The sequence below is a fragment of the Gouania willdenowi genome, chromosome 4 (genome assembly GCF_900634775.1).
Source record: "Gouania willdenowi chromosome 4, fGouWil2.1, whole genome shotgun sequence".
NCBI classification, from domain to species: Eukaryota; Metazoa; Chordata; class Actinopteri; order Blenniiformes; family Gobiesocidae; genus Gouania; species Gouania willdenowi.
The window spans coordinates 32,824,889-32,850,293 of NC_041047.1; the positions used below are offsets into that span (position 1 = coordinate 32,824,889).

The following is a 25,405-nucleotide window of genomic DNA, read 5'->3' on the forward strand; positions in this document are numbered from 1 at the left end:
TAATAATAATAATAATATCCAATATTATTATTTAAACATCTTACCGTTCAAAAGTGCATCACAAACTGTCTAATTAGCTCTAGCTTCATTGCCTACAATAGTAAACTGCTCACTTACGTGGAACTATTGAGGCTCCATGAGCCGCCATTGCTGAAAAAAAAAACGAACCATCGGAGTGAACGGAGTTGTCGCAGCTCTCTCTTTATACGGCTCTGGGGAGAAGGGTCTGTCTGCGGCTGGGAGGGACTATTCGGACGCAGCCATGCTTCACCTACGCAAAATCCGGTTGTGCAGCAGCCATTTTGTCTGCTCGGTCTCTTCTGACGGCTTTGAACTGCAGTTCCACTTCAAGGAAAACATTTTAAAATAATGCCGCAGCTTCGTTGTATAATTGTATCTACTTTCTAAGCGGCGTATTAAATCAGTATACATTTAGGAGAGGCTGAATTGGGTCAGTGTATTGAAGAAAAAGGCTTTGTTCGGGCGGGAACAGCTTGAGTCTGCTGAGACATGTCGTGTGAGGAAAGCTACTTGGCCATCAATCGCTATCTAACCAATGAACGAGAGCCATACGCTCCAGGGACGCCTAGCAACACAAAGAGGAAGATCCGTAAAGCGGCGGCCTGTTACGTAGTGCGGAACCAGACTCTGTTTTACCAGCGGCGGCTGAAGGGCCAGAATGCGTTCACAGAGCTGGAGGTGGTGCTGGAGGACAGCCGGAGGAAGGAACTCATCAACCGGGCGCACATCAAGTTGGGAGGGGAGCACTTCAACCAGCACGTCACCTGGGAGCTGCTCTCCCAGAAGTACTGGTGGAGAGGTGAGAGACCAGGACTCAGATTACACACATATACACACATCGCTGTTAACCTGAACCCAGTTTGAAGGTTTATTAAAAACAAACCAAGAGTCGGGGTGAATGTAAAAAATAAACGTACAGAAGAAAACTCTAAACTGCGTTCTGGCACCTCCCAGTGACCATAGAAGTACTTGCAGGGTCTCGGCTATTTTGCTGTGTGTTCAATTGTCTTTTGTATTTTTTTATTATTATTTTTTGACTGCACGGTAGGAGGTGTTGGATTCAAACTGAGCAATCTGAGCAGTCTAAAAATAATATTCCTTTGAAAATTCCTATTTCCATTTAACTAAGGTGTAATTTAGCATTTCTTAACAAATATCTGGGTTTTATTATGCAGTTTTACTTAAAAAGGCATTTTTATGAAAAAAGAAAAACACTTTATAATGGTTTTGCTACAGTATATATTAGGGATGCACCAAAATAAAAAATTGTGGCTGAAGCCGAATTAAATACAAACGTTTGGCCGAATACCGAATAATATATCGAATGCGGTTTTTAAGTTTTTCACTATTTTTTTTTAATAGTGCATAAATAGCCTAGAATAAATTTTTAGACATGTTTTTAAAGAAAGTAAATGTTTATTGAATATGTTTTTTTAAATATTCCAGTAGCCTTTGCTTTTCAAAAAAAGCACAACAAAGTTTTTCGTTTATATTAGCCCTTCAAATAAAAAAAATAAAAACTCAAGTGCATTAAAGGGGAAGTATGATGAAAAAATCACTTTCGCATGGTTTTGCTACAGTGATATACTGTACATTGTTTTTGCCTCATTCAGAGGGCCAAAGTTGAAAAAGTTGTGTTTCCTCCCTTGTTATTCCACATTTTGTAAAAAGTCAGCTTTAAACGGGCGAGTTGGATTTTTTGGGATGATTTGACGTGTTTGTGACGCAATGCAATGCAGCAGTCGGACAAAACAATGGACTATTGTCTTAAATGGACTATTTCTGTGCTCAGACAAGTAAGGAGGAGAAGGAAGACTGTTAATGAGTTAGTGCTGCTGCTCTTGTGGTAAATACACAAGCTGAAGTAGTGTGTGTGTTTATGCCCAAAAATTCGCCTGTTTATAGGAGCGCTCTGAAAGTGACCACCATGCCAGGATAGTCAAGTGGTCTAAGGAGCTGCACTCACAGCTAATGTGGGTTTTGCTAATGTAGGTTCGAGTCTCACTTTTGACAGTTTTTTTTTTCTTCATTTTAACAAATTTACCACGGCAAATTCCACCTTTGAAAATACATTTCCGACAAAATTAAACATTTTAGGCTTAGGGTTAGGGCTAAAATAAAAGGGTTAGCAGGGTAGCTAAAAATAAATGAGCTAAAATACAAATGACGGAACTTTAAGTCATGTGGTGCACCTATCACGTGACCTAAACTGGCCAATGAGGAGCGCTGTGTATCCATAGAGTGGCAGGCTATGGATACGTTTAACGTAACCGTAGCCACGGCCTTTATTGTTAAGCAATTGGTTACATCAATTTTAACCTTAAACATAATATCTACAGTATTCTCCAATTGAATAAATATAATATATATTGGAGATTTTAGATGCAGTCCGATAAAATCCGATATTCATTTTCTGGCTGTTATCGGACTGATATCCGATATCCATATCGGATCAGGACACCCATAGTCCTGACCCCAAGGTTGAAAAAAAACTGCAATAACCTAATGACTCTATATCTATTGCTTGTATTTTGTAAATCTGTTCTACTATATTTTAGTGATTTATTGGTCTATTCTCCCATCTGTACTTGAGTGCTTTTTTGCGCACCTGCAGTTACGCAATTCTCTCCTGCTCGTATTTTCCCCTTGAGGCTGCTGACATGCCCATCGCGCGCAAGGAGGCCAAAAGCGCGCAGTCTGTCAATGGAGGAGGTGTGATGGAAAGGAGGCGGTGATGTCATTTGTTTGGGCTCTCTACAAATCCCGAAACATGGAGTTATCCCATCACTTGTAAATGTCATTGAAATCCGTGAGAATTATTAAGCGCCTTTTTAATTTGAAAAGCCTTCTGATAAACAATGTAACAGGTTGATTTGATCAGATTACTGCAGTGTGAGGATCAGACACATATTTCTATCTGAACCACAGTTACAATCTCTCCTTATTTCCCTTCATGTGAACTATAGATTAATGTTTGTTTGTGTGGAAAGCCTGATTTTATTAACTCCTTAAATTCCTGCAATCAGAAATGATCAGCGCGCATCATCATCGTCATCATCTGTCACCAATACGGTACCTGCTCTAGAGCGTGACGCGTTACAGGGAGGAAATAATCATCTGCTTTAAGAGGAGACAAAGCTGTTTGCATCAAACTGTGACTTTAAGTTGGACATAGTATGAAAATAGTTGGACATCACTGTGCCAACGTGGACAGATGTCTGCGCCTGTGTTAATTAATCGAGCAGCAGCAGCTGTGGCACAACTCGTGTGCGCACAGAGCAGCTGTGTCCATATTTCTAGTGCAATCTAATGTTTCACCTTATTAGGCTTAGAAGCATGCATGAGAAAAACAACTTAAGCAGACGGGAGAATGAGTGTAAGGCCAGATTTAAATGGGAACGCCCACATTTCAGAGCTGCTCCACCCAGAGTGTGTAACTGGGATGGAGGCGCGTAGCGACTGACTTAAGTACAAGTGGAGAATAGCGTGCAGCCAAAAACAGCGCCGCTTTTTTGACTTATGCGCATGGGAAAATAGAGCCGTTCTTGAATATTGTGTTTGTGACTCGGGGTGTTGAAAAAAAATGGATTCGGCGATATATCTCAATATTACGTCGCATGATTCTCGGATTTATTCAAAATGCATCCATATCAATTTTTTTTTTTTTTTTTATTTAATTTTTTTTTTTTGCCAAGCTGGTCATGTTGGTCATATTGACCAGCTTGTGTTTTTTCAAAAAAATCTAAAAAGAAAGTACTGACTGCATTTATTTGTTGTTCTAGACATATACCTCAGCACTACAGCCATTTGCACTAAAGTCAAAGTTGGTTTAAAAGCCACAGGCAGATTGTATGTTTCTTTTTTTATTTTAAGTTGTTGGCACATGGAATGTAAAGCCAATGTTTTGAGTATAAAATATACTAAGTACACATTTACAGATTAGTTGTTTCTTAAGAAAAAAATAGCAATAATCACCATATACTTTAATATTGGGATGTATTGTATCGTGACCTGTGCATCGGGATACAAATCGTATTGCCAGATGCCAGGCAATACGCACCCCTATTTGTGACATACCTTTGCAACAATTTAGGGGCTGCTGGTAATTTTTTTTGTGGGGAGGGGGAGGGGATATAACTAATTAGTTACAGTTATTTTGTCGGGTTTTGTTGTAATTTTGTATGTTTTTGGAGTCATTTTGTGTATTTTTGTCCATTTCTGTTGTTGTTTTGTGTACTTTTGGTATAAATATTGTTTAGTTTTTTGTTTTATTTTCCTCATTTAGTATATTTTTATTATAAATAAATTTGTGTGGTGAGGGTGTGCGTCTCTCTCTCTCCGCCCGCGGTGACGGTAACTGGATGCACACACTGGGACTGTGCAAGCTGCTGGGTGTGCGCTCTGCTGTAGTGCACACGCATGGCTACAGTGTGCAGTGATTGGCTGCAGTGCGCCACGTGACTAAAGGGTCCGGCAAAGGATGATTTTTTAAAATACAATTATTAATTAAATGGACCATTTCAGTCCAAACAAATCCCACTTCACACAGCTTTGAACCAAGCTGCAGCTATGTAGCAAGTATGAGCTCTGACACCAGAGACGTTTGAGACACACACACACACACAGAGAGAGAGAGATTCCTTGTTTTAATAGATAGATAACAACTCTGGGTTTGATGTGTGACTTCACTGGTGGGTTTAATTGTATAAGCAAAGTAATTAAAGACTTTTACAGAGGGGTATCCGATAAAGGAGGGTTAACAAACTTAGAGTCTGTCCATAAACTCTGGGTCAACATACCCTGCGATGGGAAAATCTGGGTAACCACCCGGAAAAGAGTGATTTATTCACGCTGATGGGTGAAATAAGCCAGCGTTTAGGAATATGAGCCTATTCTAAATGTGTGTTCACACTGAACGCACCTGCAGTGACTATAGTGGCTTAAAATCACCTGTGATTAGACGCGCTTTTTGGTCACTTCATCGCTTCAGTGACATGACGAGTGGGGAATATAATGAATAAAATGTGTTTGAGGAGACGTGGCAGCAGCATAGGATGGCTGCATAGAGAGACCTCCCGTTACACTGGATGTAAAGACAGGGACTGCCACTAGATATTGCATCATTTATATTGATTTTTAATGTAATATTGTCACCAGAGTCATCTCAACATCCAAACAATGTTATAAAAAAAGACTGAAGCGGGACGTGAACCCTTGACCCATAGCTTCCAAGAGTGGATTTACAATTCACTGCGCCACCATAACTTTAAAGTTAAGTGACCTATAGATCAGACTATATTACAATATGAAACAACAATCAAGCCTTAAGAGTGGATTCATTTCATTTGTCATCTCCCCTTTACATTCTCCACAGGTTTGTATCCAGGGAACTTTACTACAGACATCAGTAGGTGTTTTAATGCAGATCAACCTCTTTCACTTAATACTCTGCATCCACAATGTAATAAAGAAAACCACCATTTGCACAAAAAAAACATTAGTTAGTAATGATGTGAACACGTCTGTGGTGTGTGATGTTACTAATGTGTGTCAGATAAAAGTGTCAAGATACAGTAAAGTGTTCAGAAGTGGTTTTTAGGTTAAAACCTGCCAGTGACCAGGTTTAGTTCACTGACAATGTTGCCATGGTAACATACTCAGAAAAGAACATACCTCGTGTTTAGGAATGGGATACTCAGTTTCCCTCATTTGAGTCCGAACATACTCAGAGTTTGAACATAACTCGCTTTATGGAATACCCCTCTGTTGTAATAGGTAGCCATTTTGGTCATTTTTGCATCATTTGAAAAAAACTTTCATAAATACAAATTATCAAGTGATTGAGTGAGTTGTAGCTATTTGGTTTGGTTAGCAGGAAATAAATACCTGCACTATACTGCCAAAGATATTCACTCTACTGCCTACAAATATGTTTGAACCTAAGTAACCTTTCATTCTTAATTCATAAAGATTTTGTCACTGACTCTGTTTTAAAATCATGCTAGGTATCCTTAAGGCTGTCAAAGACTACATCAAGGAGTGTTCCCACTGTCAGAGCAAACGAAGTACAGATGACAGCGTGGGACTCCGCTCGCTTTCACAAACGGGGCGGCGCAGAATTGCTGCCTGCATGATGGATGAAGAAGATTTAGATGAGGAGGAAGAGGAGGAAGATGACGGCTTACTTTTCACAGATCCATCTATTGAGCTCGGGGCCAAACAGGCCAAAGGTTCGGCAAAGCACGAGCTGGTTTTTGTAAGTAACTAAAACAGCATTCTACAACCTCTGAGGGGTAAGGGGTGCATTTTAATGGTTAGTTGTTGTGTGGTTTTCAGGTGGACAGTAAGGGGGAGGTCAACCAGTTCATGTCCAAGCACAGTCAGACCATGTTAGAGAAGCTCAACCAGCAACGGATCACTGATCAGTTCTGTGACATCACATTGCTGGTTGAAGGAAACGAGTACCGCGCACACAAAGCTGTGCTGGCAGCGTGCAGCGAGTATTTCCATGAGCTGTTTTTAGAAAAGGGGGCGGCTTCCACACACGAAGCCGTTGTCGACCTCTCAGGTGAGCCTTTGATTTTTACATTTTATATAATTGAAGTTGTTGGTAGCTAAATAGGTAATGATAATTTATTTATTCTCTTTAGTATTAAACTCCTTTAACTGAAAAAAAGTTTTCATAGTGACTTATAAAAGTCTAGAATACCCTGCGATATTTTGAAACTGATTAAATTCTATGACATTTCCTAGGCATTTTGATCCTTGCTAGATGACTGAATGACCAAATCTAGTTGTATGGCTGATAAAGGGCTATCCTTGGCTCATGTCTCTGCAGGCTTCACCAAAGCCAGTTTCCTTCCTCTGCTGGACTTTGCCTACACCTCCATGCTCACTTTTAACTTCTGCTTCATGGCCGACATCGCCAACCTCGCCCGACACCTCCTCATGTCAGAGGTGTTGCAGTTATGTGAGTTTGTGCACAAGCAGGTGGAGGAGCAGAAGCTGACAGTGTATCAGAGGGGAGACGTGCATACAGTTGTTGCAAGTCATATCAGTCCTCAGGAGGATGAAATTGAGACTACGTCCTACATGATGACCATAGAGAGCGAAGATCAGGCGGTTGTAGAGCACAGTGCTATCACTGTGCCAGAGGAGGATTTGAAGTATGTCTCGCCATCTGAGACGGCATACATTCAGAAACCAGTGGCTATTGTCACGCAGGCGGTGGAGGGAGACAGAGTGCACGGTGGGGAAAATGTGACTCTGATCAGCAGTGATGTGCAGGCTGTCACAGGGGAGGCCGTTACTCTAATCTCAGGCAGTGCAGAGGAGGCGATGATGACTGTAGTCACCCATAGCGGACAGGCTGGAGCCAAGGAGTCCCTCGCCATGGTGACAGCGTGCCTGGCGATGGAGCAGCCACAGGACAATTCTGAAACCAAATCATTTGTCATAAATGTTGAGCCAGACGTAGAGCCGACACCTGCAGATTCTCAGGAGACAACTACAGGTGTGCAGCCGGTCGAGCCAGCGCCCGTGCCGATAAAACGTAAACGAGGCCGTCCAGCTAAGTTGAAGAAGGAAGTGGACGTGCAGGAAGTTACACCAGCAGAGGAGGAGAATCTGCCCGATGAACCTCTTGTGGACACTGAAGACGCAGCGTCTGATGACAGAAGCAGGAGACGCCTCAGGCAGCGCTCTATCGCTGAGGGCGGTTACGCTCGTCTGCACATGGGGCTTGAGGAGGAAGAGGAAGAGGGCAAGTCTTCAACACAACCACACCCTGCCATGCCAAAGGTCTGCTTTTATTTTTATATTTTTTTTTTTTCAAAGGTCTGCTTTTAATGATTAACCAATATTCCTGTATCACGTGTATTATGTAATTGGGTTTTTGATTTGGGATTAAATATGACTTATGAGCTGCGTTTTCGTCACCCTTGGAAATAAGCAAAATCTAATTAGCGCAGTAAAAAACAGGTAATGGAAACAACTGAATTTAGAAAAAACAATCAAATATTGATAAAAACCTTTACGCTATCATGAGGAGGTTTTTCGGATGTTTCGATATTGAAATGTGTCGCAAAAGCGCTATGGAAACACTTTTTCCGCAAACACACTTTTCTCCGAGAAAACATGTGAGGACACCGAAGAATTTCTTAGCATTATACTTAAAAATGATTAGTGCCACATTAGATGTGAAACAACAAAGGAATACAGAGGGTTAAAAGGAGATTCTGAGCGTCCTTTTTCCTGCAGCAAAGTCTTGCGGGAAGAGATTTCACGGGAGTTGCAAGGTTCCTGCCCAAAACAACCTTCGATGGAAACACGTTGAAAGCGCAATTATACTTTGTCGACATATATCACTTTTTTTTTTGCGAAAATCAGTGATGAAAACCCAGCTATTGACTGAAAAATGACAGTAGCGTAGACTTATTTATTTGTAAAACAGACGACAATACACTTTCATGAACTAAAACATGTAACTATGCAACATAATTTCAAAAGCTAAGTTCCATCTTCAGTCCCCAGGACAAACCAATTCCAGAATAATTAAAATAACATTATATTACAGTATAATATTTTTAGAAAAAACAGAATAAAAAATAATGTGGAAAACACAGAATTAGAAGAAAAAAATGGAGTGTAGAAAAAAGAAAATGTTTTTTATAGTGCCCTATCTAAGTCATGTTAATGTTTGCCAGTTTTTTCAGTTCAATTCAACTTTATTTATATAGCGCAGAATACAACAAAGTCATCGCAAAGCACTTGGCAATATAAAACTCATAGTAACAAAGAAAGAACCCTACGATGAAAGTGCGGCTGAGAACAAGGCAAAAACAGAGGAGAAAGAAAGAGCTCATGGATCAACAAAGAAAGCTGCTCTGAGAGGCTTGTCCAGACCAAGAGGAAAGAAATGAGGCAAATGATGGAAACTGTTAAAAGGACTATGAAACCAGTAGCTCAGCAGCAATGGTGTTAAGTAACAAAGCAAATAACTGTACAAATGTTAGGTACTTTTATTTTAACATCACAATTCTTCATATATATATTTTTGCTGTTTTTCACAAACCACAACTTGAGTGGCGTGAATACATGTTTTTTTTTTGCTTGAAGAAAATAGTGTATTTTGCCTTAGTGTACTCTTCAGAGTGACAAGGTGCTAGATTTCTATTTGAGAAAGTGGAAGTATAGAATGCAGTTGTTTAATATAATGTGTGGTGTTTTAATAAAAATAAAAAAACTAAACATTTAAATATATAATTTTTTACAAGTAATTAAAAAAAAAAAAAATTACTAGACATTTCACTCTGTTTTAGGGAATCTTAACACTTGTGTTTGTTACACATCTTCACCCTAATATGCATTTGTTTGGTGTGTAGGTATGTCCGAGGCCTGGGCGTAGAGGAAGACCTCCAAAGCATCGCCCAGAGGATGACACGGGGCCTCAAACTGTGTCTGCTGCAGAACCAGAGGCTCACACTGTGGTGATCACAGAGACAGAAGTACTCGGCACAGAGAATATGGTGACAGCAGTGGCTGAGCCAGAGGTTGGAGCCAAGCAGGAGAGTGCCACTAACAGAGAGCACACCTGCTCAGAATGTGGCATGTCCTTTCCAAGACGCTACGCCCTCATCATGCACACGCTCAAACACGAGAAGGCTCGTGGATACAAGTGCAGCGTGAGTGTTAGCATTGGTTTACATTGTCAATGTTTATCAAACTTTTATACAATCATGTTTGTGTCTCCAGCTGTGCAGCAAAGAGTTCCAGTATGCTGCTTCACTCCGCGCACACTTAGCCCGACACAAGCAGCTCAGCAGCCAGCGGGCGCCGGTCAGCAGAGTCCCAGCTGAGCCGATCACAGGGGACAAAGAGGACAGTGACACTGATGAGAAGATGCTCACCAAGAGGGAATTTGTGTGCGACATATGTGGAAAGACATTACCTAAGCTTTACTCTCTGCGTATCCACATGCTGAGTCACACGGGTGTGAGGCCGCACTCCTGCAAGGTGTGCGGCAAGACCTTTGCCCACAAGCACAGCCTGAAGATGCACCGAGCGCTGCACGACGTCACCAAACAGTTCCAGTGTGAATACTGTCAGAAGACGTTTGTGAGCAAGCGTAGCATGGAGGACCACACCAGCCTTCACACAGGTCGGCACTTAGAGGAACTAGTTCCTTTCTAGTCACCCTGTTAGAGGTGCCTTTTTACCGTCACATTTTAATGTTGCTGTTCCAAGGTGTCCTCACCAAAGCAACATTTTAATTAGATATTTAGAGCCGTGATTGCTGCATGAGCACATTGCAGGTAATGAGCAAGAACCTTTATCAGTTGATTTCTGGTAAATTAAATGAGTTTCCTAGTTATTAAAAAAAACACACACACAAAAAATACAACCTTTTCAACAAAATGCGATGCATGGTGCACTATAATTATTTTTCCATCAGGCCAGCAAAGGTTTTGTTCCAACTTTCTATAAACATTCTTAATAAGGATGACAATGAATTTAAAGAATTTCAAACAATGCAAAACTGCTAAAGTGTCCAAAATATTAGACATACATGAATAAATGTATTAGACTTCCAGTTAATGTTGCTGTAGAAAAAGTTAAGGAGAGCCTAAAACACAATAAAAACATTTGGACTGAAACCCTATCTGGTTCATATCATTTATTCTTTCAAAATAGAAGACAAACAAAGCAATGCATCTTTTTGTGTCACACCATTATTAAGACCACTTTAAGCATAGTATAAAACCCTCTGTTGCTGTGTGTGTCACCTCGTGTATCTTCTACTCCATGTCCAGGGGAGTCAAAGTACCTCTGCAACATGTGTGGTGCCACCTTCCACCGCGGATCTGCCCTCAGCAAACACCTGAAAAAGCACCAACCCAAACCTGACGTGGCACCATTTGTATGCGCTCAGTGAGTCTCCTATTTACTCTCTTCTCAACACTTAATTTTAGCAATGTGCTTGGATTCAACTTGCTTAAAACCTCTTACAGCTGTGGTAAAAGATTTTTTGAAGCCAAAGATCTCAAGCAGCACATGAACAAGCACATGGGCCTCAAGCCGTTCCAGTGCCAGGTGTGCGGGAAGTGCTACAGCTGGAAAAAGGACTGGTACTCCCATGTCAAGTCCCACAGCGTGGCTGAACCCTTCAAGTAAGTCCAGAACAATATAATCTTTTTTTCTTTTCATTTTTTTTTACTTGCAGAATACATCAACTCTAAATTCTCCTTTCTACCACCCTCCCTCCTGTCCTGGCTGCATTAAACTCATGTTAAACTACCACAAACACCCTCTAAAGCAATGCAAAGAATCACTCACTCCTAAAGACAGAGCTTCCAGTGCCCGTTTAACTTTGCTGTGCCTGTATAAGCTCCATCCGTTTTTCGTGTAGTGCAGCGGTGCTCTGTGAGAATGTGATCAGCTTTAATCATCTTCACCTGCTCAGTGTTCGAACTGTTGTGTCTGGCTAACTAAGAATAACTCAGTCCGCGTTGTCCTTTTGTTCTTTATATTCCAGCCTTTTGTCTGTGCATCGTAGGTACAATAGTACATGTTTGCACAGTCAGCAAGCTACCAAATACAACCGTTTCAGTGGGAACTTCTGGTTTACAAAATAAAAGTCAGTTGGAGCAACGTTATTAGAATGTTACATTTTAACAACATCTCATCAGAGCTCCAGAAAATAGGATAATTTAAATTAGGTTAATTTAAACTAAGTTGATCAAAACTTAATCAATATACCTGATCAGATTCAGTAAACCATTTATCCCTGAGAGGAAATTGTGACATCAATGCTGTTCTCATACATCTTTATATAACATATAAATAATTGAAAAGGAGCAGTCAGAATAATCCATGTCACTACAACTTATATCAACCAATTAATTGTATCTTACTTTATTTTTGACATACATTTTTGTTTAATTATAAGGTTTTTTTTTAAATTTATTAGTATTTATTTTGTTTTCTCACAGGAGTTGATAACTGATGATTTATTTAAGAAATGAAAATTTTTCTAAAAAAATGGAATTTAAAGATTAAAGTGGAAAAAACGGAAATTGGAAAAAAATATGATTTCGAATTACGATTTAAAAAACTATTTTATACATTTAAATGCATATGCGTTTTATTTTATTTTTTTCTAAATTCTGTTTTCCACATAACTTTTTTTAGAAATATTAAGCCATTTTTTGAGAAAATATTAGTTTTTAACTTCTGTGAGGAAACGAAATACTAATAAATAAAAAGCCCATAATTAAACAAAAATGTATGTCAAAAATAAAGTAAGATACAATTAAAAGGAACATATAAGTTGTACTGTGAGGAAACAAAATAAATACCAATAAAAAGAAAACTATAATTAAAAAAAAAATGTTTGTCAAAAATAAAAATGTAATTTCAAATAATAAGTAAGATACAAATAAAATGTAGATATAAGTTGTAGTGACATGGATTATTCTGACTGCTCATTTTTATTTATTCATGTCTTATAAAGATGTAAGAGATCAGCATTGTCAATCAATTTCTTGAGTGTTGTTGTGGTCTATCCACAGATCTTCTGTAGCTCTGATGAGATGTTGTTTAAACATGCTGAGCAGGTAAAACTGAATAAAGCTGCTGCTGTTTTCACAGTGTTCATGAGAAGGACAGTGCTTTACAGGCACTTTAAAGTTAAACGGGCACTGGTCTGCTCTGATTTAGGAGTCAGGGATGATTTGCATAGTTCTTTGCCAGGTTAAACAGTGTTTAGGTGGTGTTTGAAGCGGCCAAGATGAGAGTGGGAAGGACATTAACGCATAAAAAAACGTCCTTTCCCTAAACGGTGACTACGTTTAAACCCGATTCTCCAGCATCTGAGATTACGTTTTTGCAGTAGTGAAAACCTTAATATCGATGCGATTAAGGTTAATCGTTCAGCCAAACTTTTTGTGCCCAAAGTACACCAAAGGACAAGTAAACATCTGAAGGCACATCTATTGTGTAAAATAGCTTTTATAACACGTTTTATCACTCAAATCATGTTATCTGTAAATGTGCATAATTATTTATGAAAGCCAAATAAAATGTGACAAAGACAGCTATATTGCTCATGAAATATGTTTACGAAATATATCTAAAACAAATTAAGTCTATTTTGTCTATGTATTATGAAATAATAGAAAAATAATTATTTTTGTGTTGCAATAATATTGCAATGATTAGGGCCCTATAAAATCAGTTTTATTTTTTCCAAATTCTGTTTTCCACAATTTTTTTTTTTTAATTCTGTTTTTTTTTTTTTTTTAATCTTTTTTTTCCTCCATAAAATATTAGGTTTTAACTCCTGTGAGAAAACTAAATGAATTCTAATGAATAAAAAACAGTAATAAAACAAAATGTCAAAAATAAAGCAAGAATTAAAAGGTAGATATAAGTTGTAGTAACATGGATTATTCTGACTGCTCCTTTTTAATTGTTTATATGTCATATAAATATGTATGAGAACAGAATTAATGTCACCCAATTGCAAATTCCACTCAGAAATCAATGGTTTACTGAATCTGATCAGGTTTATTGATTAAGTTTTGATCAATTTAATTTACATTCACCTAACTTAAATGGTCCTGATGACATCATTCCAGACCATAATAATTAAACAACAAATTATTGGTCTCGTCCACAGCAACAGACATCTTTATCCACAGATGTTGTGTAGCACAGATGAGATGTTGTTAACACACAGTAAAGTGGTGGCTCTGTATTTAGGAGTCACTGCTGATTTCAGGTGGTTTAGGAGCTGTTTGAAGCATCCAGGACGGGAGGGGAGTGGGTTAGGGTGCACCTATTAAACGGTCCCCGGAAACATTTCCCCATAAAAAAATGTTGCTTTTCCTCATGGTGACTGCGGCACACGGTTTTGGAACCACTGGCGTAGAGGTTGATTTGCCCGCCTGGCCGCCTCTCATTGCTCCGGACAGTGGACAGTTTACATTATAAGCAAGAGAAAACCAGATATTTACCTGATGCCCTCACTGCCACGGGCCCTTTAGAGGTCGCGGGCCCCAGGGCAATTGCCCAAATGGTTAATCCAGCCTTGACCGGAGCTTTTCTAGCCTAAGCTACCACCTTAATGCTAAATATGTTGCGGCTGCAACATGCTCCGAGCAGGCCACACTCGACAAAATGACAAGGTTCAAAGCCAAAATGAATAAGTCCATGACTGCTGAATAGGGATGTAACGATTCACTCAACTCCCGATACGATTAGATTCACGATACTGGGTTCACGATACGATTCTCTCATGATTTATTTTACAAAATGGGACTGCAGACAAATTTTTTTTTTGGGAAAAAAACTAGAAAAATCGGTACTGTTTTCCTTTTATTTTTCATTGTCAAAAGAATTCCTTGATAAACTATTCAAAACAATGCAATTTAACTAAAAATAAATCTTGAATGAAATAAATAAAGGAATAATACAAATGAAAATGAAGCCTATTAATTTAAATTCTGGTTCTATAATAAACAATGCAAAACTGCATAATAGTTCTTTTTCTTTTTAAAAGTGCAACTGAAAACAATTGGACTTAAAAAAAAAAAAAAAAAAAACGTGATTACACTGATTTACGTCATATTTGTTTGGACCAGCAGAAGGCGCTGGTAACACAGTGGTCGGTTGGCATGCAGCTATTCTAGCAGTGAAGAAGAGAAGCTATGCTAGCAGACAGAGCTAATAGAAAAACGAGACTTTTACAGATATTCAAGTAATATTACAGATATTCTTTCGGTGCTAAAGGGGTAATGAATCATTTATTAACATATTTAAGAGTAGAAGGCGGCCAGAAAGAAAGTATTAGCAGACCCCGCCCTCTGCTGGTTAAAAAAAGTACTGCGATTCAATTTTCAGAAAATCGATATCAACCGTGATACCTATGAATCGATTTTTAACTGCCTTACGATTAATCGTTACATCCCTACTGCTGAATGAACAAATTGACTGGCTAAATAATTGCAGCGATCTCACCAGTAATTTCTCACAGCATAGCGGGATTGCGTGGCACTTAGTGGGGAAAAATTTGTACTGTATAAGTTTCTGAGGGCTAATTAAGTGACGTAAAGCTAAAGTTGGGTTTGGTTTTGTTGGGGCTTTTTTTTTTTAATCTCGGTTGCAGCCTTACTTTAAAGCTAAACGATATTTGTTAAATTGGTGAAGGTGATGATGAATGTAGTTATAGAGTTACTCATGCTTAGGTCCTCTACTAATAAATACTCATAGACACTGTAGAGACAAGAAATACAATTTTATTCAAAAGACTGATTTTAAGATGCGCTTGTCAAATTTAAATAAGTATTATGTGGGACCTGCAGTAATATTGGAACGACCAAACACACGGAGAATGCACACATTTAATCAGGCCGAAAAAAAAGACCTGCCTCGAGAGAACACGACCCAAACCTGTCCAACCAGAATTAATCCGATGTCTCTTTAAACCCGAACACGTTTCAATCAGACAGTATTTACATCCGTGCACGCGCATGTAGAGTGATCTGTTGAGTTATAAACATGACAAGCAGGTCCTGAGGTAAAGATGGGCATCCGAGCAGATCGCCTGTGTTAAATAGATAGTGGGGCTGATGAATTCGTGTATCATTTGTTCATTCAATTTTCATGATGTAACAAAAACGTGAAAAACGAAAAAAACACTCCAAAACCAAAATGAAAAAACGGGAAACGCCTTGTTTTTCAAATTCAAGCTCTTTTGCTTCGATACAGAAAACGGAAAATTAACACCTTTATTTGTTTTCTCCGTTACCGATTGGCCAAAGTACGTAACCCGGAAGTGAAGCTTTACACATTCCGCGATATCTTTAGCTTTGCAACACTTAGGAGTCTCTAAATCCTCCGAAATGTCCATGAGTAGGTTCTTCGCCCAACACCCGCTAGAGCAAAAAGTGCACGTTTTGGATGCACAGTTGGAAGCAGCGATCTTGTCATGCCGAACTGCCGTTAGCATAGCCGTTAGCGTCGGATGAGAGTACACTTCCGGGTCACGTACTTTGGCAATGGAGAAGTAATGGAGAAGACGAATAAAGGTGTTCGCTTTCCGTTTTTTGTTTTATGTACTGAAGCAAAAGAGCTTGAATTTGAAAAACAAGGCATTTTTCTGTTTTTTCATTTTGGTTTTGAGCAAACGAATGATACACGGAAAGCTAGAAGCGGTGCTGTAGCACCATCTGACCCAACTTATGAACTACTGTGTAGAAAGACAATTTCAAACAAAATTCATCAGCTTCATTAGCTTTTTTTTTTTCATGCCACAGATATTCTGTTTTGCACTGTTTAGTTTCCACATCTCTAGATAGAATGTACTGTACAAAGTGCTGTTTTTTTATTTTTAATTATTACACAAAGGCAAATTTGTTTTAGAAAGTTTACAAAAAAATCCAGAAAAGCATGAATTTGTGCTTTGTGGACAACGCAATCATAATAATAGTTATTCATATTGCACATTATGTTAGCACTCAGTGATGAATGAACATTGTTTTATTGTTTAAGCTTATTTATTGTTTTCATTGATTAAGTCTATTTAAATTGAAAAACCTTGCTTCTTGTGTCAAATATTGTTACGCTATTAATTTAGATTTATCAAGATTCATTTATTACAAAGTCTCTAATTAATTAGATATATTTTTGTAATCGAGTCCCACCACATCAATATTACTAATAATAAATTCCATGGAAAACAATGGTGAGGCTGCTACACATCATCTCTAACTAGTCTTGAAAATGCACGAATGGTTGATTGTACTGGTTGATTGATACTGTGTTTATATATATATATATATATATATAAACTGTGTATATATATATATTCATTTTTTTTTCAAAATTGAAAATTTCCTTGATTTATGTTGCATTCAATGAGTAAGTTAAAGTTGTTTGATGGTTCTTCAAGGTGTAATGTTTGTGGGAAAGAGTTTTTTGAGAAAGCATTGTTCAGGCGCCACGTGAAGAAAGCCACACATGGCAAGAAGGGCAGAATCAAGCAGAACCTAGAGAGAGAGTGTGAGCACTGTGGCAGGAAGTTCACCCAACTCCGAGAGTACAGACGCCACATAAACAGCCACCAAGGTAAGAGCACAGAATCCGTGTACCTTTCGTTCTTTGTGGTTATTACGTTTTAAAACCAAATCAAGATAACACACAGTTTGGTTATTATTTAGTTTTACTGACTTCAAACCAAAACAGAAATACAGAAAAATTAAAAAACAGACAAGCAGCATTTTTCTTCTAAATGATAATTTGCTTACATGAATCAAATTTCTTTTCTGAAAAGTACCCTGACCTAAATTATTTTTTTATCTCTTTTTTCCATTTAGGGCAATTATTTTATTATTATTTTAAATAGGTGAATTGGTTTGTTTTACAGGGGTGTATTCCAGAAAGGGGTTTCAACAAAGTCTGAGTCTATTCATAAACTCTGGGTCAACATACCCCGTGATGGGAAACCCTAATTATCTGATTCATTACAGCAGGTATGAAGTGGGTCAATCAATCCTGAGTATGTAAACCTTGGGTTAATTACGTGCACGAGTGCAATAAAAAGCCATCATCAATGGAGCAAAGATTACAGAAGCTGCCATGGCAACTACCCGGAAGAGAGTGATTTATTCACCCCGATGGGTGAAATAAGCCCGCATTTGTGGAACATGAGCATGTTCTAAAGGTGCGTTCACACGGAACGTTTCTTCAACAACGATAGTCACTTAAATTGCTCGTGATGAGTCACGCTTTTTGGTCACTTCATCACTTCATCGCGCCAGTGACGTGACGACCGGGGAATAATATGAATAAAACGTGTCTGTGGAGCAGGGCAGCTGACGAGGACTGCTCGTCGATCACTTCTTCTACAGCCATAGGTTTACAGCACTTATCATAGACAGATCCACTAGTACTTACGGTTTAAATGCTGAAATTACAAAGTTGCTAAAGAATGAGTTCACTCAAAATGTAATTATAATTTAAAAGGTGTATTCAGGGAGCATTCCACTTTCACTTGGTAACAGTAAGTTGGGTAAGTGTACAGCCCTCCCGCTACAGCGACTCTAAATACAGTGACGGCTGCTTGATGTCGCTTCATTTATATCTACTAATAAAAGCAAGTAAAGTCTGTGTGCGTGTGTGTGGAGCAAATATCTCCCCGATGCCATATGAGTTCGACCTGAAACTTGGTCAACGGCTTCCAAATACCACGTGTGTGTATCCGTTATTTTGGAGTAATTTGAAGTTAAATATTAAAAACTTTTTTGTACTGATAAGTTAATATTTCATTGTTATTTAAAATTGTTCCTGTGATCCCAAACTTCCTTTAAATCGCGGGTCACGGACTTCACTTCCTCCTCCGTCTCCATGACTGTGGGCGGCGGCTGTGCTGACGGTTATTAGCCGACCATATCACAAACATTCTGCTTCTTCAGACAGAGGAATGTAAACGTTTTTGTGAGCGGATGGGTCCACAACACGGCTCCACTATCATTATTGTTTGTTCTGCGCAAGGGTGAGTGTTTCTTCTTGTATTATTTTGTGTTAAGATGCTAGCAGCTACAATGTAAACACACACACAGGGCTGATGCACGTGCGTGCTGAACGCACACAGAGCCGTTTAGTGAGAGTTGCGACTTTGGTGTTGCAAAACGTTTATTTTTCGTGGCACTTCCGTGTCTCTCTTTTTTTTTTTTTTTAAATCTTTCAACAACCTGCGATGTGTGAGAGATAACGCACGGAGGAGATGGAGGTAGACACACACACACACACACACAGTATTTATAATAAAATTATACTAAATAAGTAAAATAAAACAAAAAACTAAACATTTATACAAAAAGTACACAAAACGAGGACAGAAATGCACAAAAATATACAAAAAGGCTCCAAAAATACACAAAATGACTCCAAAAAACAAAAATTACAGAAAAATACGCCAAACAACAAAAAATATGAAATGACTCAAAATACACAATAATATATATTTGTACAAAAAATACACAAAATGACGACAGAATCGCACTACAATGGCAACAAAAAACTATAATTACAGAAAAAATGCACAAAAAGACAACAGAGAGATACAAAAATACACATGCCTCAAAAAACATACATTACAGAAAAATACACCAAACAAAAAAATATAAAAATGAGTAAAAAACAAACACATTTTTTATGCGCATGTCCAATAGAATTAAACCAGGTAAGTCGCACTATTTTACTTTGCACCCACACATAAACCGCTTTATAACACCACAGAGTACAGATTATGTACATCCAACCTTCAAACACATACTCATTTGGACATAACTGACAACTATACTTAAGCTCCTCCCACTATATGAATACATACTTCTGACGGGCACTGTACTAGTCTATCTATAAAAGCAAAAAAGGTTTTTGCGTGTGTGTGTGTGTGGAGCAAATATCTCCTGAAACATAGTCAACGGCTTCCAAATACCCCAAGTGTGTGCATCTGTTATTTTGGAGTAATTTGGACATTTCCAAATGTTTATTTTAATTTTATTTAACTTCTGGACGCCCCAGAAGTTATTTGAGGTTGAAAAACAGGATTTGACGCCATGATTGATAGCCTCTGATCTTGCGTAGCTCTGTTTGTGTATAGCATAAGCAGTTACGTCGTGAAGGAAAGCCGAGATGCCATTAAACTTTTCCGTTCAGTTTTTTTGTCTTTTTTGATTTGATCATCTGAACAAGACATTGGTAGAATTTCCAGTGGGAAAGATACTTAAGTTTGTGGCTTAGCTGGGCTATGTAACTCATTGGGGAAGTATGCTAAATGGGCGGGGGTGTGTTAACCAGGGCTCCTCCCGCTGGACCGTACTGCGCAGACTCTGGTTCCAAATGATGTCAATTTGCAAGATGGAAGCGCCCCTAAGCTTGTGATACCCGATCCATGACTCTACAATCGATTCATCTTGGAATTCATGGATACTTCCTATCGATTAAGGAGGCTGCTACCAATGCAGCTGTATCTCTCACTTGTTGAACCGGATATCTGGTCGCATCGTTTTATTGTTCACAACCATACCATGGTGACATATTTGGAGAAAAACATACCTCGCCTTCAGGAATGGGATACACAGAGTCTCCCTCATTTAAGCCCAAACATGCTCAGTTTGAACATAACCAGCTTCCTGGAATGCCCTTCTGGTAAGTAACTTGAAAATAGTCTAAATGACCTGAATGTAAAATCCCGATCTCAATTTTATTGTAAATTTTTCAAAGACAAAACCGTGATAATTTTTTTCCCCATATCGCCCACCTCTATGTATTAATAACGTTTCAATTCACCAGTTCATCATGTGTGACTTATGCATTGCTCCTTTTTTTGTCAGGAGTAAAAGTCCACCCCCAACTGTGGGTCCCCTCTGTGTGGTGAGTTGAAAACATGAAGCTCTTGTCCACAGTTTCCCCGTAAATATCCAAATATTACACAAACAGAAGATTTAATCTTAAAACAGAAAAAGCTGCTTCTCTGTTTTGGTTTTAAGTCAGTAAACAAAATAACCACACTGTTTATTTGTTATTCTGATTTGGTTTTAAAGCAGAATAACCAAAGAATGAGGGGTACACGGATTGCTCAGGTGCATGTGTGTGTGCACTTTTTTTTTTATTTCAGTTTATTTAATTTACCCAATATGCTCCTTCTCACCAATCAGGGGTAAAACCATTTGAATGCCTGACGTGTGGTGTGGCCTGGGCAGATGCACGCTCTTTAAAGCGCCATGTGCGCACACATACAGGAGAGCGGCCTTACGTGTGTCCGCTGTGCCAGGAAGCCCACATCGATGCACGCACGTTACGGAAGCACATGAGCAAGTACCACGTGGACAGCCTGCCTGGAAAGATAATGCTGGAGAAGGAAACGCTGCAGTTCCACAACCAGGGCACTCAGGTGGAACACGCCGTCAGCATCCTGGCGTCCGACCTCCCTCCGGAACTGCGCAGCTCCCAGCAGCCTTCAGAAGAGATAGAGACGGTGCTGATCACCGAGGAGACAGTGGAGACCATGGAGGCGGTGCAGGCGGTTCAAGCTGTGAGCGACGGATCGGTGGCAACGCTTTCAGATCAGGGCATAATGCAGGTGGTCAACTATGTCCTCGCCCAGCAAACCAAACTAGAAGATTCACCCGAGGTCATTCAGAGTATGGAAGTGGAGGTGTCTCATGTCGCTGAGGTTGAGTAACTGACTGGCTACATGGTCTCTTCAATCTGTACAGAATATATAACACTCAATGAGTGACAGAGAGCATCAGAAATTCCTATTTTTGTGAACATGTGGATACAGATCATTAACCCAGACAACAGTGACTGTCTCTCTCTCACACACACACACACACACACACACAAACACAAAAACAACAGTGGAAAAAAGCCCTAACCACTGCACTGAGGTGACTTATATTTAAATACAATTTACATAAATTATGGAAAACCTACCATCTGTCTTCTTTATTTTTTGTTGGACTTTCCATCCTAAAAAGTATTTGTACTTTAAACAATTATAAATAAATCAATGTGACTTTATAAATGGAAGGATTATTAAAGTAGGAGAGCGATTGTGTGTACTGTGACTAAAGGAAATATTTTTTAAGTTACCTCAAAGCATCCAGTAAAAAAACAGCGAAACAAGGTTAAACCGTTGCCAAAATAAAGCAGGTGTTATCAAAAAGATGGACCAGTGGTTCTAATTGACAGGTCTATGGTTAAAAGTTGGTGTCTCACCTATAATTCTTGCTGATGAATCACTTTTTTAAATTGACCGACTATAGCATGTCTTTTAGGGCTTTGAATTATGTTAATAAAAAAAAAACCCTGCTAAAAGTATTGAGACTTTTTTTCAACCTGGCTACACATTGTCTGTCACACAGATTAGTTACTTTGATGTGGAGAAACATGACTGTTTTCCAAAGCAAAACCTGTTGGAACACCTTTGGACTCAAAGCAGTCCATATAAGCTAGACTTTCCAATTCATTGTCAGTGCCTGACCTCAAATGTGTCTGAAGAAGAAACTGTTTTGGTTCAGCTAGGACTAAAGAGGAAATGTAAAACCTTTGTGTTGAGCCTAAAATCAGCCTCTGAGTTGGTAGTTATTGGTTAATTAATGAGAAGCTTTTCCTGGAACATTTGCAGCCACTATTTTGCTGTTTTGACGTGTCTGTTTTGTATAATAAGTGAAAATATAGCTGAAATAAGTTTTCCTGAATCAAAGCTCCGTTTAATTAATTTTGCTGCCGCTAAGTATTGCTTTCACTGTTGTTTCCCACAAACAGAAGAGTGTAGGCACTTGATTCCACGATGTTTCTATAATGTGTACATGACATTCAAAGCTTTCACACAATATTAAAAATACCTTGCTTTATTTTTTAGTTGTTTATTTCATTTTGCCAAGTTTTGTTCACATTTCGTTATAATGCATTTCACGTATATTTTGTAAAAGTAATTTCATCAGTTTCTTTTTTGTTTGTATATACACCGCTCAAACAATGTAACTCGTACGAAAACGCATAATTAGCTAGGACAAAGATAAACACATTTATTGTCATATCTTGACAGGTACATACACAAAATTTGATCACTGCTTGTAACCCATCCCTGAGGAGCAGTGGGCAGCCGCTGTGTAGCACCCAGGGAGCAGTTTGGTTAGTGTTCAGGGACTTGCCCGACATCCCATGGAAAGGACCCAGTTGGACAAGTGACATTTAGTTTTAGACAGCAAAATGGTTCTAAATAAGTGCTTAAAGTGTAAGTTAACCCTAAAACCATTTTTTTTCTTTACAGTTCATATATGATTAGGTATGAAGTAATGTAGTTTATTGATTCTAGTCCCACTTCTCACCCTTTAGTCTAATGGCGAAAATAGAAGGGTTGTACATCTGTTGTGGAGGGCTCTGCATGTCGTAGCAATTACGCAGGTGTGCTGGATCGCATGCATCGGAAATTGACACATTGATTTTAAGTGAAACGTATCAGTACCGTTGCTGTTCCACAGCAGATACGCTATGCAGCAGTTGGCATCTGGTGGAAATTGGGGATTAATATTAAAATGTATTTTTAAATGTAAGAGTTAATGCCCTCTATAGGTTGAACGCTGTCTATTGTAACTGATTTTTGCTATTGGCTGAGATCATTCACGACCACTAACCGTCACTGATGGCCCCACCCTTCCCATACAACATTGGGGGAGGGACTGGTTCTCTCCTCAGCCGATTGACAGCTCCATGTGGAACTGCCTGCACTGTGGGAGCCAGCCAGCAAGTCTTAACTACTCAAGGAGCAACGCCCCCAATCAAGACATTTTTTGAATATATCCCTCGTGGCAGGTCAGTAAAAACTTGGGGGTGTACTTACACTTTAAAGTACTGAACAGTAAGGCTGGGCGATATGGACCAAAACTCAGATCTCAATATTTTTCTCTCAAAATGATGATATACAATATTAATCTTGATGCAGAATGCCACACTGGAACATTTATTAACAGTTGCACAAAATGTAACACTTATGGCGTTTTCTCTTATAATGGACAGCATGTGTGAGTGAGTTCTGTAATGTAGCTTGTTAAGGGAAAGGTCTGGGTTAGGATGCACTCAGAAATCCATTTTACTGAGCTTTTCATGCTGTTCTGAGAAGTAGTGAAAGCAGCTACTCCTAAAACAGATTGTTTAAAACAAAATAAGCTATAATATATATGGCCAGTATGTGTATGTATATATATATGTGTATATATATATATGTGTGTATATATATATATGTATGTATATGTATACATATGTATGTGTATACATATATATATGTATACATATATATATGTATACACATATATATATGTATGTATATGTGTATACATATATATATGTATATGTGTATACGTGTATATATGTATATGTGTATACGTATACGTGTGTATACGTGTATACATATATGTATATGTGTATACATATATGTATATGTGTATATATATATATATATGTATATGTGTATACATATATGTATATGTGTGTATATATATATATATATATATATATGTATATGTGTATACATATATATATATATATGTATATGTGTATACATATATATATATATATATGTGTATATATATATGTATATGTGTATACATATATATATATGTATTGATATAGGCGATCTTGTAATTTTTTACATCACCAAAATAGAAAACTTGAATGTTGATATATCGCCCAGCCCTACGGAACAGCTTCAGATCCCAGTGTGAGTACTTAATGTGCACAGGCTGATGATTAAGTGATATGTACAGTAGGTGCTGATACAGTATAGGAGATCATATGTTTGAGGATTGATTTGTAGAGGATGTTGTACCTGTGCCCAAAGTCTGTGGATATCACTATCCACAGGCAAGTTAGCACAGAATACAATTAAACAACTTCCTTACTTGGTGTACGGGGTGGTTACAGTCATCATATGGGAGGAGTATTACACCATGGGTGCAAAATCAATAGCTGGTCAGAAAGTGAATTTTACAAGTTGTTTCCTTGGTTTAAAAGAAAGATCTGGTTCATTTCTGAGGAAGAATCGATTATTAGGTTTAAGTTGGCTCTACTAGACCTCAGTACCGCTTTGGACACCGTAGACCACACCATTCTTTTAAACAGACTCAAACACCTGGGTCCACATGTACAAAGCTTTCCTCTAAAAATGGCGTGAAATAAGCGTAAGTCTCAATCCAGAGACAGGCGTACGCTCGTAAAAAGTCAGATGTTTAAATCTGTGCGTAGGACTGGATCCACGCACCTATCATTTGAACATCTGAATCAGTGTGAATGTGAGCGCACATATGTCACCTCCATGTTCATGCCTACATTTACATATGTAAATCATATTGAAATTAGAGTGGAATTCCACTCAGATGATCAGAAAAAGCTGCCCTTTTACCACCAGTAACACAGGAAGGAAGAGCTCTTTATTATTTGACTGACAGCAACTCACTGAGATGATTCAACAATGAAGATACTTGAATTATTATAAATATTAATATAGACACAATGCTTGACTGTGGGTGCGTTAAGAAGTGGGAAGCGGTTGCTATACTACAACAACTAATAATAATATTAATCGCAAAATGACGTTCTGATCGCACACATCAGGCTTAATGTTTGTCTCTGTCCTTCATCTGAGCATCAAACAGGCTGTGAATGTGTAACAGATAAGTGTAAAACGAGTCACATTTAGCATTCAAGTGTCCTGATGGAAATGTGTCTGTTACTCAGGAAATCTGATCAGTTATAGTAAATCCAGCTCACAGAGCTTTGACAGGCAGTGAACAACATGTGTCTGACTCACATT

The 25,405-nt window shown here is 38.5% G+C and overlaps 1 protein-coding gene across 1 annotated transcript; it reads left to right on the plus strand.

Annotated features, from left to right (window-relative positions):
- The first annotated feature begins 510 nt into the window (after positions 1-510).
- zbtb11 (zinc finger and BTB domain containing 11) lies at positions 511-22,448 on the plus strand. Its single transcript, XM_028444571.1, has 10 exons — positions 511-820; positions 6,027-6,277; positions 6,358-6,589; positions 6,860-7,821; positions 9,405-9,704; positions 9,775-10,180; positions 10,833-10,950; positions 11,031-11,189; positions 16,973-17,148; positions 20,745-22,448. Exons 1-10 carry the CDS (start codon positions 511-513, stop codon positions 21,269-21,271), a joined length of 3,441 nt encoding a protein of 1,146 aa, XP_028300372.1. The 3' UTR covers positions 21,272-22,448.
- Positions 22,449-25,405: the final 2,957 nt, after the last annotated feature.

Bases quoted from the DNA above. Each gene is read 5' to 3' on its own strand.
- zbtb11 (XM_028444571.1), top strand. From the start codon at position 511: ATGTCGTGTGAGGAAAGCTACTTGGCCATCAATCGCTATCTAACCAAT. The intron at 6,590-6,859 runs GTGAGCCTTTGA...ATGTCTCTGCAG, and splicing joins AGCCGTTGTCGACCTCTCAG to GCTTCACCAAAGCCAGTTTC. The intron at 10,181-10,832 runs GTCGGCACTTAG...CTCCATGTCCAG, and splicing joins CCACACCAGCCTTCACACAG to GGGAGTCAAAGTACCTCTGC.